The 13,461-nt window shown below is 40.8% G+C and overlaps 1 protein-coding gene across 7 annotated transcripts in view; it reads left to right on the top strand.

Moving 5' to 3' along the window:
• Window positions 1-13,461, top strand: part of RIMS1 (regulating synaptic membrane exocytosis 1) — a 2,255,956-nt gene that overhangs the window by 1,433,372 nt on the left and 809,123 nt on the right. For all 7 annotated transcript variants that reach the window (XM_069235695.1, XM_069235694.1, XM_069235701.1 and 4 more), the window contains one exon: window positions 12,482-12,607. In XM_069235695.1, coding sequence (XP_069091796.1) covers window positions 12,482-12,607 — 126 coding nt within the window. The remainder of the gene's footprint in view (window positions 1-12,481; window positions 12,608-13,461) is intronic.

Here is a 13,461-nt window from a genome sequence, read left to right as displayed (position 1 = left end):
AATATAAAAAGACATAAAAGAGAAAGGGGACACAGTTACAATTAGGAAAATGAAGAATAAAAAAAAGTCATAGTAAATCAGTAAATTAGGGATATGGTATATGTAGTAGTAAAATAACAATAGATCTTACCTGGTCAATGAGCTAGTAGGATATATAGTGGTGTTGATCAGTGGTAGGGTGATGTCATAATGGACAGTACTGTAACATGCAACTATACAGACAACAAAGTACTTTTCACTCTTTGTAAGATCTGCATATTTATTCATGATTGCCTGAGAGTTTTGGGACACTTTTAAATTAAATTATGGTGTAACATCTTACCAATCTCCCCGGAAACATAAAGTCCCCGCTCCCTATGCTGGTCTCAAGGGGGGACGACCTTGGATACAAGTGAAGGAATTAATCAGGAACTGCAAATCAAAATCATCTATTTATCATCGCAAGTTCATTTACACTTTATGGGAGTCAATGATGAGATTTTGGTGTGAGTTTAAAAGCTTTATTAAATATTTTTAGTATTTATTTTTTATTGAAAAGTCATCAATATTAATCAGTAGATCAAGTCATCAAAACAATAGTGAACAAAGCATAAAGCAGGTTCCATATAGGTTGTTCCCTATTCTAAGGTATGGAGAGTGAGAGAAAGGTGTCAATTAGAACCCATAAAGAGTTTGAGATTTGACATGTGAAAACATAAAGCTTTTAGCATGAATCTTACATAATATGTAGAACTTCCCTCAAAGAGAGGTTTAAGAAACTCAGAAGACTCTCAAAGCAGCATAGATTCAGGCGACGGAAAATTAATGGGTCAGCAAAAAGTCTGGGTCTCAAGAGAAGTTAAAAAAGAATCTCCCGCCTTCTACTCTAGGATCACACATTAGTAATACATTGATATAATTTGTCTGCTACATTTTGTTGCCATCTCTCCATAGCTCATCCAGTCAGCCAACGGTGTCATCATGGGAACAGGACAGCTTCCTTTGTCTAAGCAAACTAAAGCAAAGAGCTTTTAAACATACAATACAAATGTGCTACAAATTGTAATGTCAGATTCAGTCCCAGCAACTCTTACTACAAGAAAAAAATAGTTCATGGTTAGGACATTACAATACTATGTGAAGTCATTCCCTTTCCCATCAGCTTCTATTGACAGAACTTGTTAATAAAGAATCATTCTACGGAAATTAAGTAAAACTTTTAAATACATTATTATATTTAATGAAAAAGTATGTTTATGAGAAAGATGAAGTATTGTACTTCATCCATTCACTCCATTGTCTCAGAACACATTTGGGTCATTGAAGGTTTGTATCTCACATTCCCGACCTCGGTCAGGGAGAAAGAAAAAAGAAAAAGTGCATTAGTCAGTTGTTTTAGCTAAATACATATGGCTATGGAAGCTACTGCTCACTTTAGCCTTTGAAATACTGCTTTTCATTTAAGCCATACACATTTATTTTACATGTTAATTGTATTCATTTTAATTTAGTTAAATTGCTGTCACACCCTCTTCTGTCTGATAGTTTCTAACCATCACAACATTTCATTCACAGATGGTTTCAGAGTTCACTTTCATCTTCAGTTATTTTTTCTCTTTCTTTTTAGGTTTTCCCTTTCTTTTAGTTTCTGATATTCTTTCTTAATGAGTCATTTAATTCTAAATCTCACTTCACTTCGTTTATTCATTTCTTTATTTTTCTTCTTATGTAATATTGTTTTGGTAGCCTTATATACTACTGTGGACAAGAAACAGACAACTACAGTTAATACAGGTACTACTGTAGCGTTGAGGATTCCACCTCCTGCTGTTGCAATCCAATTGCCTACTGCAGAAGCTCCATCTTTGAAACCTTTTAGAATGCTTGTGGTTTCTAAAGATTCGAAGTCAAGCTTCATGTCAGAAATATTCTTTGCATAATCTACATTTATCTTACTCTCGTCAGGAATATATGTGCAGCAATTTACTATTTTCAGCATCTTTGCCTTTTTTAATAAGTAAAATGTCTAAAGCATATCTTTTTTGCAAAACTAATAATCTAATTGCTATTAGTTCAGTGTTTTCAATTAATAAAATTTCATACATGCTGCCTGGTAGTTTGTCTACTACTATTAAATGCTTTCTAATCTTTTCATCATTTAGTGTCACTCCTACTGCTGACATGATAGCTTCAAATATGTCTCCCACTAATTGAGTTCCTTCATTAACACTACGTGTACATCTATGTGCTGGTGTCATTGTTAAAACATCTAAGTTCTATACATGTCCAGTTTTTGGAAAAAGCAAACGTAAACAGCAAACACCCTCCCAATCAGCAGGTAATGTAAAATATGCATTCTCACCACATACAAAACAAACTCCAGGTATAGCGGGATAACCTCCTTGAAAAATCTGCTATGTTCCACCCGATAATTCAAATATATACTCACAATTACTCTTAGCTACAGAGCTCTTTCTGCCTTGAATTCGTTTTTGAATACACACACTTTTCCTTTGTGTCTCTTTTATAACCCTAGTCGTGAATAAGACATTTTCTTTCTGTACTCAACTACTTCTTTTTTCCATACATTCTTCAAGACATCCTCATTCTTGTTAGTACTGTGTGCAAAGTGATCTCCTCTAGGAAATTGTAAAAGCTGTCTCAAGTGGACTCATTAAGCAAGATAAATTACTCTTGTATGCCCGAACTGTGTTTATAGGTAGAAAAGGTCTAAAATAATGCCAAGTTGTCTCCATTTCATTTGCTTGTGGATATAAATTCATGCTTATTAGTAAACACACTTTTGAAAGAATCATCCCAGAGTTAGAATATTAATAATATTCAAAATGTCATTGCCTATAGTCTAAACTAAGTACAATGCTGCATGATGTAGCATGTGAAAGAGGAATGTGATGGTGTCACATAACAGCCCTTTGCATCAATAGCTTGTGTACACTCTTGAACTAATATAGAATAGACATTTGTTGTGTAATCTTCCTTCCTGTCATCTACACATGAGGCCTTCAACTCACACTGAGTTCCAGTATTACAGGACAAGGCTGAGAATCCAAAATCTTTTAGTCCATGTTTAATCCAAATATTGATACAAGCTCCCAGGTTTGTTGAGTACAAAGGTTCAATCTTTTATTTAAAATGCAATCTTGTGAATTCTCTAGGTATTCCCCAAATTACTTTTGGACATACAGCCAATACATTTCGCCCCCAGTAGTTAAGCAAGCCTGGGGCTTTTTCAAGGCTGTGTATACAATACAATCAATGCCAAAATAAAGGAAATTTATAGTGATAAAAAAGGCGGACAGTGACAAAGTTGCAACACTCCCAGCCATGGCCCAATTTACATAGACAACATTGGCCACGAAAATTCAAAAATGAAAAAAGGTAAAGAAAAAGGAAAGGAAGAAGGATAAAAGAAGAAAGAAAATTAAAATTAAAATAAGAATATGTACAAAAAGCATAGAATGTAACTATATTAGAACATATAATTTGCATCATGTACTTGAAACATATATCCCCCCATTAGGGTTGAAAAAATATCCAACACGTATAAGGTTGCAGGAGTTATAAAGAGAGTATCATGTGCAAACAGATATCCACATTGATCATTGATATATATTATATAAGCAAAACATATCAACAGCTAACATCATGCATGGTTTTAAATACAATATATCATACATTACACGGTAACATGGCGGAGTGTACAGGTCCAAATTCTTCCACTTCTGTAATTATAGATTGAGTTGGCGAGTGAAGCTTGGATGATTAATGGCACTTTACTCGCACTTTACTAGCACAGTCACACTTTACTCGTTGCACTTTATATGTTAATGATTTGTTTAGAATTTTTAAGCAATTTTGTGATGGAAAATAATCAATGTTTAAGGGCTTCTGCATGAGCGCTGTGGTATTTTACATGCCAGATATTCGTTTAGCAGCACCACCATATTATTAGTCAAACTTGCATTTCCCCCTTTGGGAGTGATTTGTTTACAGTAAGGTTGTCAACATGTGAGATCGTAATAGGTTTTTAACAGCGCAACCTTATTGCAACTTATATGAAGTGAGAAGGGGTTGAGTAATGCTAGTGTTGCTAAACTTGTAGTTTTAGTAACCCGTGCATGCACTTTAGTGTCAGTTTTCATTTAGAAAGGATGTAAATATGGATGCTTAAATGCACTTTAATTGCTTTAAGGTACTTTAATACAGGATATATGCTGTAATCAAGGGTTGAGTGGAAATATGCAGTGGAAAGAATTTGCTGTATGTGTAATGCACATATGCACTTTATTGTTTTCCATTTTTTCTACTATGCCCAATAATGCTATATCTGTTTTGTTTGTTTGTTTACCCTGCAAAGTAAAAAAACAAATATATACATTACCTGGAAAAATATATATCAAAACCGAATATAGTTCTAGATCCAAGTGTTCACCGTAAGGGATACTAGTCAGTTTCCATAAAACAATCATGGCATAACAAAACCGAGAAAGCAAACAATATTGCCATGGATACAAAATCATAGTCTTGAAGCATTTAGAGCCCACACTAGCCCGAGGGATAGTGGTTGTGCTGGAATCTAATCATGCCACTGTAGGCTAGTGGTGTCAAGAGGCTCCAAGACTCTATATTCTTGGGTAAGAACCTTAGGTTCTTAAGAAGGACTGGCAAAGCGTATCAGAATCCCAGACCGAAACTAAACAAAGAACAGAGAAAAAACAGAAGGAGAATTGGAAGTCAGAGTTTACCAAATGTGTAATAATGTTCTAAATCAGAGTTTTAATTGTACAATAGCTCACAATAGACAATCTGGAGGGAAAAGTAAATAAGGATGGACATGGTATGACACTTAGCGACTAAAATAATATCTTAAAACAATGGAAGAAAAACAAACTTAATCGAAACGAATACCTGCTTGTAGTCCTGGTAGGGACACTAAGTTCATAAGGTCAGTCCGTTTGCGGTCCAGGGAAATGTATGGTCCATAAGACTGTGTAGGGCATAATGCGGCAATCCTTCGAGCCTCTAATGGTCTCAAAAGAAAAAGGGATACATATAGGGCAAAATTGCTACGTAACCCCTGTACTGTAGCAGGCATTGAGCAGCAAAATAGCCTGTAAAGCAGGAGAAGGAAATCATAAAGGGTCTAAGACATGGAGAGAGGGATCAACATTCTGGTATCTAGTGGTCAGTAATTGACAGAGACTGAGCAGCCCCATAAAAGAAGATAAAGTTATCCCAAGAGGTCTCCTAGCCTCAAACGTCCCTCGACGGTAAAAACAATCCTTCTAGAGTGGAATCTCACACTGTGGTATTCGGCAAGCATAATATACGCTTTATGGACGGCGAGTACAGGAAAAACTGCACCGGGTCTGAGTAGTGGCAACGGTGGATGCCATATTGAACAAATTATTAGGGCAGGAAACTACAGGCCATTTCTATTTGTTTACTATTTCAGCTCATAAAAATAGAAACTGTCACTATATGCATCCTTTCTCTGCTCCCAGTATTTTCCAGAATTTAAGAGTAGATAGTACGGCGAAGATTGTCTGGAACACCCTATGATGTATCGGACCCAAATCTGAAGGTCACCGACAAAGCGGCTGACATCTTAAGGCTGGTCTGATTAAATTAAGGGAGTCAGTCAAGGTAATCAAATGGAAGTGGGTAACCAGGACTCTGGGTCAGCGTAGGACAACCCACTAAAAGCCAAAAGAACATCAAACTGTGTCCTATGCTTAACTATATACATTTGTCTAAAAGGAAAAGAAAAAATGAGTTGTAGCGAGCATACAGAAAAATTCTCACCATTGTATGTAGACCTCATTCACTGCAGAGATGTAGCCGGCATCACAGTGGACATCTTAAAGTGCAACCGAGTGTATGAATAGGTGGGACACTGTTCTGCTTTCCCTCTTATCTCATAACCAAGCTTACAGAACCTCTCTGGAATGCACTTCTGATTTTAAAGAAGACATTTATTGTTATTAATTCCCCACCGCAAGGTTCCGGAGAGATGAAATTAGTAGATTGGAAGCATACGTTCAAAAGTAGTCGCAGCAATGACAGCAAAATATATCAAAGTACTTCTCAGTTCCAATGTACACAGCAAATACGTGATTATATTATAGCATAACTTCAAAGCAAAGCATAAAAGTCAAAATTCCTCATCGTAGGGCCTGTAGCTCAGCTTCATCTTTCTGGGGTCTGCAAGTTCATGACTCCGGTCAACTGCGAGAAAGAGATTCTCTACCCAAACGGGAGACAGGCAACTGATGTCTAGCTCCTGTCTGAAGTCAAAGCAGATTCAATCTACCCTCCTGTAGCCCAGAGTCATCCTTAAAATCAAACTCAGTGTGAGAGCCGAAGAACCTTGGAGAGTGGCCATTTCTCCCGAGCCCCCGAGCTCTCAGACTGGATTGCGAGGTAAACACAAAATCTACGTGCTCTTATCAGCTAAGGTCTGGTGTGAAGAAAACAGCTTGGTCCATCTTGTGGAAAAACACAGCTTGGAAAAACACAGCTCATCTGCAATGTCTCAACTGCAATGTCTAACCCCACATTAAAGCCAATAGGCAGCTAACCTAAATAGAAAATGTAATGTCTGGTGTCATGTCAAAGCCAATAGGCAGCTGAACTGAATACAGAATGTAATGGCTAATGCCATGTCAAAGCCAATAGGCAACTAAACTGAATACAGAATGTAATGGCTAATGCCATGTCAAAGCCAATAGGCAGCTAAACTGAATACAGAATGTAATGGCTAATGCCATGTCAAAGCCAATAGGCAGCTAAACTGAACAAAACATATAGGCCCTCATTATGACCCTGGCGGTTTGTAACCGCCAGGGCCGCTAGACGGGGAGGCACCGCCGACAGGCCGGCGGTGCCCCGCGGGGCATTCTGACCGCGGCGGCTTAGCTGCGGTCAGAGAAGGGAAACCGGCGGTCTCCCGCCGGTTTCCCGCTGCCCCCACGGAATCCTTCAAGCCAGCGCAGCTTGCTGCGCCGGCTTGGGGATTCCGACTCCCCCTCCCGCCATCCAGTTCCTGGCGGTTCTCCCGCCGGGAACCGGATGGCGGGAGGGGGAGTCACGGGGCCCCTGGGGGCCCCTGCAGTGCCCATGCCGCCCGTAAGAGGGCCCCAAAATGTATTTGACTGTCTGCCTTGCAGACAGTGAAATACGCGACGGGTGCAACAGCACCCGTCGCACCTTCCCACTCCGCCGGCTCGATTACGAGCCGGCATCCTCGTGGGAAGGGAGTTTTTCCCTGGGCTGGCGGGCGGTCTTTTGGAGACCGCCCGCCAGCCCAGGGAAAAACTCATAATACCCTCTGCGGTCTTTTGACCGCGGAGCGGTATTATGGAGGGCTGAATTCTGGCGGGCGGCCTCCGCCGCCCGCCAGAATCAGAATGAGGGCCATAATGTGCTACTGGTGAACATTGAGCAACTAATATGCGAAGTGATGAAACACAAAGTCATTGGTCAAACACAATTAATAGCATCACAGGCACTCAGACACAATAAGGACATCTTAATCTCAAATTGAGAGGAGAACCCAAAGTTTATACTAAATTGAAAACCATGATACCAAATGATTAATTGGATAGAATAAGAGATAAAGTATTGCGTACGTTCTCCCCAAGAGGGATAATGTAACAATTATAGTCCATAGGGAAAAGAAAGCAAAAGGGCTTTTCGGCACAAATGAATATAAATTATATAAGAATATAGAATTGGAGAACAGGATATAAATAGACTGGGGGACAGATTGTACACAAAGAGCACACTCATCCTAGATGTGTATGGAACTGCCTGGTGAGCATTGCCTAAAAATGAGACCCAGGAAACAAGTATACACTTTCTCAGCACGTCATTTTGATGATTATTATGTAAAGAACATACATCCTAACAGATCTCTATTTGAGATAAAAAAAAATGTCTGCATCTCTGTTCACATAGAATCTCTGTTCTGTGTTGCGTATACCTCAATTGCAGTGAGGAGCCAACATCATTGTACTCATCATCAAGCCAGCCATGCATTTCAGCATCTTTATTCAAGCCCAGAGTCCAGAGGAGAACTTATTGATATTCCTATACTGTTCTTGTGTACAAGTTCGAAGAGGTCTTATAGTTTAATTTTTGATCAACACAGGTGCTACCGGTTCCACTGTTAGAGCAACGGAGGTCCCAGACTTACTTTCTCGGGAAAGACAATCCAAGGTGTAGGTGTTACAAACAAGATTACAAATCCAGCTTCAAAAGAAGTCCCTGTAAAAATAGGTTCATTTGAAAAAAATCACTAGTTTGTTGCATGTGACTCACTTCCCGTAAATCTTCTAGGATGCCATCTGTATTGTAAGTTAAATTGCACAATTTATTGTACTTGAAATGGGGTCAAATTCCAGACACATAATGAGAATGCTGAATTTAAGCTAGTTCAGTAAGATGTTGTAGCACTTTAGCCAATGAGAACTATAGAGGAACTGCCTCCAGATTTAAAAGAGACTGTGAATCCAGAAGTATGGGATTTTACAGGGAAGGATATTGACTGATGAAAGGTGTAGAACCATTCGAAATCACCGTCAAGCCTGATGCAGTTTTCCCAAGAACAACACCATATCATATGATCCCATATGATAACACCAATAATTGAAGACATGTTGCAAAAAGGAATTTTGAGAGAAATAATTGGGAATCCATGCAACCCACCAACTATGGGATTGCAAAAGCCCAATGGTAAGTTTAGGATAGTCCAGGACATACGAAAGGTGAATGACATTGTAATCTCATGTTGTCCCATGGTAGCAAAAGCAGCCACCATTCTTTATCAAATTCCATTGCACAGCAGAATGGTTCATACTTGTGAGCCTTTGTCAAGCATTTTTCTCAATAACTAGTCTCATTTGAGTCACACCAGGGTATAGTGAGAGTCCTTCAATCTTTAAACAGATCCCGAAGGAAAATCTGGAGACATCAAACATGCCATGGCATACTAGGTCTTGCTCTGCTGTTGAGCCTGCACCTGGGCCGACTCCGTGCTTCCTCGAGTTTCCGGGAGCCTAAGTGACCCCGCCCAACTAAAGAAATTCTGTGATACCATTTGCCTCATATTTGGGCAGGCTGACCCGTCCGACGCGTCTTCAGGTCTGTGGAGTCAGCAAGAGCCCCAGCTGGTTCTGTGCTGGCAGGCCCGGCCAGGGCATCAGTGGGGCCCCAAGGATCCACTTCTGGATCCATACCAACACCATTCACGCCACCTTGACCTTTCCCAGCACTAGTCCTGATGACGGCGCTCCTGGCACCACCGGTGCCCACCGGCAGTGTCATCCTCATTTTAATCTCCAACTCTGGTATGGAGCCAGCGGGGCATCGCTCGGCACTGTGTCTGGCACATTGGGAGACTTGCCTCACACATCCGAACCTAAGACCTATTCCTGTGGCTTGGACTGGAATGGGAGGGGTCACTGGACCCTGAAGAAATCCATCCTAATGAGCAAGATATGGACTGGTGTGAGGAACTGGGTGAAGCTAATGTTATGGAAACTTCCCCACAAGCTGGTATGCTTTCTCCCCCTACCGTGGCTAAGGAGGAAGGAGCGTCTTTTTCAGTGGCGCTGCGGAGGTCCTCGACCTTCAGTTGTCATTGCAGGAAGTCAAGACCAATGTCCTGACAGAGGTGTTGCAGCCGGGAATCTCCTCATCTGAACTGCTCCTCCCATTTAATGAGGCTTACACAGATGTCCTTTAGGGTACCTAGTCCAAACCCAACACAGTGGCTCCTGTGTTGAATAGGACAATCGCTTGTTGCCACTGCCCCTCCTCTGGGGACCCAATTGACCTCACCAACACCCTACCCTACCCCTAAGAGTTTGGTGGTCCAGTCCTCCATCGCCTATGTCAACCCTGGCACATTCCCTACTGCTTCACTGGATAGGTAATCCAAGAGGCAGAAAATGTTTTCTTCTGCCAGCCTGGCATTGCGTCCATGAATACCGCATGCCTTTTGGGAAGCTACTCCCACGCTCCATGGGATACAGTTGCACAAGTAGTGCCTATGGCATACTGGAGGCCTGGGCCATGCCTTCTCAAGCTGTGGCATACAGGGAAGATGCAGCAAAATTCACAATTTGCTGTAGTGGCCCTTAGGCACCACACCTGGCTTCATACTTCTGGCTTTTCAGGGGATGTCACATCTTCTTTGATGGAAATGCCCTTCAATGGCTTCCACCTCTTCAGAGACAAAACAGACAGTTGGGCTACGACTCAGTCCTTGGGCTTATCTTCTGCCCCACACCCCCAATCCACTTTTCACTCCATTCATGGCTGCGGAAGATGCTACCAGCCATGTCAATATCCACCCAGCCGCCATGCTCCTCAGCCCATCAGTGGTAAAGGGCACAGTATTCCAATGCCTCATGGATCAGCCAGCCAGAGGTCGGGTCAGTCCACCACCATCCCCCACAGCTGCAGCCTCCAAACCCTCCTAATCTGCCCTTAAATTATTACAGATGTCCAGTTCGGGCAGGATATGCCATCACCTGCTCCACTGGCAAGCCATAACATTAGACAGGTGAGCTCTGTAAATAGTCCAAAAATGCTACTCCCTTCCCTTCGTTGCAGCTCCCTAGTCCAAGGGCGCCATGCAGAAGGTTCTGATGCCAGAAGTAGGTTATGGTTGTTATTCCCTTTACTTCTTTGTGCCAAAGAAGGATGGAGACCTTTGCCTTATCCTAGACCTGCAACCCCTCAGCTACTTCCTCAGAAAGTTGTAATTCAAGATTCCTCACATTGGCACAGCCTCCAACTGCCCTGAACCTGGGAGATTGGATGGTAGTTCACGGTCAGCCACAAGCATTTCCAGTCTTCCATGCTCCCCTTTGGTCTGACAAGCACCCCTCGGGTGTTCACCAAGGTGATGGCGGTGGTTGCAGCTCATCTGCAGAGATCATGGGTGTCAGTCTTCCCATGTCTCGACAACTGGCTGTTAAAAGTGGGCTCGCCAAAAGACTATCGTCTTGCAAGTCCAGACTACGGCGGACCTCCTGCACTCGCTGGGGTTCATTATAAACCTGCCAAAGTCACATCTGACTCCCTTTCAGACGCTCCCTTTCATGGGAGCTGTACAGCGGTGTCCTCATGGGAACAGGACAACTTCCTCTCTCAAGCAAACTGAAACAAAGAGCTTCTAAACATACTATACAAATGTGCTATAAACTGTAATGTCTCAGCTCTACACGTTTATTCTATAGGTTAATTGCATTAATTTTAATTTACCTCAAACGCTCTCACACAGATTGACAGGTATTTCAACTGAAAATCCCAACCCTCTCATGTGTGAAATCTTTAGAGTCTCTGTGGATCCTCAATCGCCAATATGTGCATTTCGGTGATTGGTGGACATGTGTTCTTCCAACACAGAAAGTTAGTGACCTAACTTTAATTTGGAACCAGTTAAAAGGGCCTCACTTTTCATCGGTTTGTATGTGAGAAAAGTTGAAGTCTGTTGTGCTGTGAATTTGGAGCGGTGGAGTACATGGTGGCAACAATATTAACCAGCCTTACCCATGTTTATGAATCTCGAGACAACGGGGATGATTTGATTAGAAGCGGAATGAGTTATAGTAACAGAAAAGTCACCACCAATCATATCTATTGTTAGAAAATGTTTTTCCATTCGGTAAGAAGATAAGAAACTAAGCGGAAGACGTCACGTGGTATTTTTGTGACTAAACCTTCAGCCGAGATGAGCCTGGCAGTATCATTATCGAAAGGTGGAATGAAAGCACCTCTCCACCTAGACTAAGGCATTGCATCCAATCCTTGTTTTCAGTCCCTTGGCCTTGTGGTTTTATAAATGTTACCAGAACCACTCGATGGCAGTAGAGGCACACATTTCAGTTACCCATTATGTATTCTCTCTCTTTTTCGCACTACCCTCTGTATCTCTCCCAAACGCACGCTCTATGTGTGTGTGTGTGTGTTACATTTTGGGAGAGGAGGTCCGCAATAGATTGAAGAATTTGATTTGGTGATAGTGGTTTTCTTCACATGCACACAGATGTTTCCCTGATTTATCTGGTAATGCCTTGACTTTGCATTTGGGTTGGGGGGTCTTGTATCTTAAATTTAAGTCCCATAACAGGGCTTTTATGTAGAGTTTCGAAGTGCAAAAGTAGAAATAGTAGGCAGAATAACTGTTAACCATCTGTTTTGCTGCATGCATTTAACTTTAAAGGACCCCATATCGAATCTTGGATTGCCTTGTTTTCATCGAACTTGAGTTTGCCTATGAGATTTTTTCCACAGAATGAATTCTCTGACCATGTAAAAAAATATATAAAAAGATGTATAACTGCTGAAATTATAATAACTACTTAATATTTCAATACACTGGAGTAGAGGTTGACCCCTGAGCGAAGTGTAGATTTGAATAATTAAACACTGAAAATAAAATCATTTCTTGTTTTGTGAAATTTTCTAGGAGTTTAGATGAAATTCATCAAATGAGAAGATCACGTTCTCCAACTAGACACCATGATGCCTCTCGAAGTCCGGTTGATCGACGACACAGAGATGTGGACAGTCAGTATTTGTCAGAGCAAGAAAGGTACATCCTTAACGGGAAAAATTATTTTCTTTTGTCTTGTAATCCATATTGTATGTAGTGTAAAAAAAATACTAAGCTAAATAGTCAATAACGGAAGAACACGTTGTTCTTTATTACAGTGATACATTTGTATTGCGTACTACAAAAAATATTTAATGAAGCATACTATGTACTGTTGCTAATAGATCATGGAATGAAAATATTTATTATTCAAGATCTGATATGATACTATTAAATTGGTGATTGCTTATTTCCACCTATCAAAATGGATTGCTAAGATAAAAGGAAAATGTGTTTACCTTGTGTCCTTAAAGGTACTCATACAGTAGAAGGACCGTACTCCTCTCAACAGTTAGGGACAATGTATTTTCTGTTCTCAATAATTCACTACCTCTCCTGGCCAAACAAACTTAATTTCCAATCGTCAGAACGGCAGCCCCTCCCAGTTAGACTTTAATAAGCCACTAAGAAAATGTTTCATTGTTAAACATATTATGAAATGTAATTTTGCCAAACTATACTCTGCCCCGTTAAGTTTGTGTTTTCCATTCATGCTGTCAACTTACAATTACTGTTGCGAAGCAATATATGATGGCATTTCATTCTATTTCTAGGTATAAAGGTTATCACTATAAATAGTTTTTTTCTTGACTCGTTGGTGGAGAGTTATACTGCAAAACACGCCGGTACCATTATCAGGTCTCTGTAGTCTGGAGATTCACATTTAAGCCTTGGTCTTCTCATACCCATACAATACGCTTCTTTTCATTCAGTTAGGGACATTGCAATTTTGATAGCACTTTTTATAAGTGCAGTATTCTGCTAACAGACACTGTATATTTAATCAATGTCAT

Source organism: Pleurodeles waltl, chromosome 5 (genome assembly GCF_031143425.1).
Source record: "Pleurodeles waltl isolate 20211129_DDA chromosome 5, aPleWal1.hap1.20221129, whole genome shotgun sequence".
Taxonomy (NCBI): Eukaryota; Metazoa; Chordata; class Amphibia; order Caudata; family Salamandridae; genus Pleurodeles; species Pleurodeles waltl.
The sequence above is the reverse complement of the archived record's forward strand: the minus strand, read 5'-3'. Positions and strand labels throughout refer to the sequence as shown.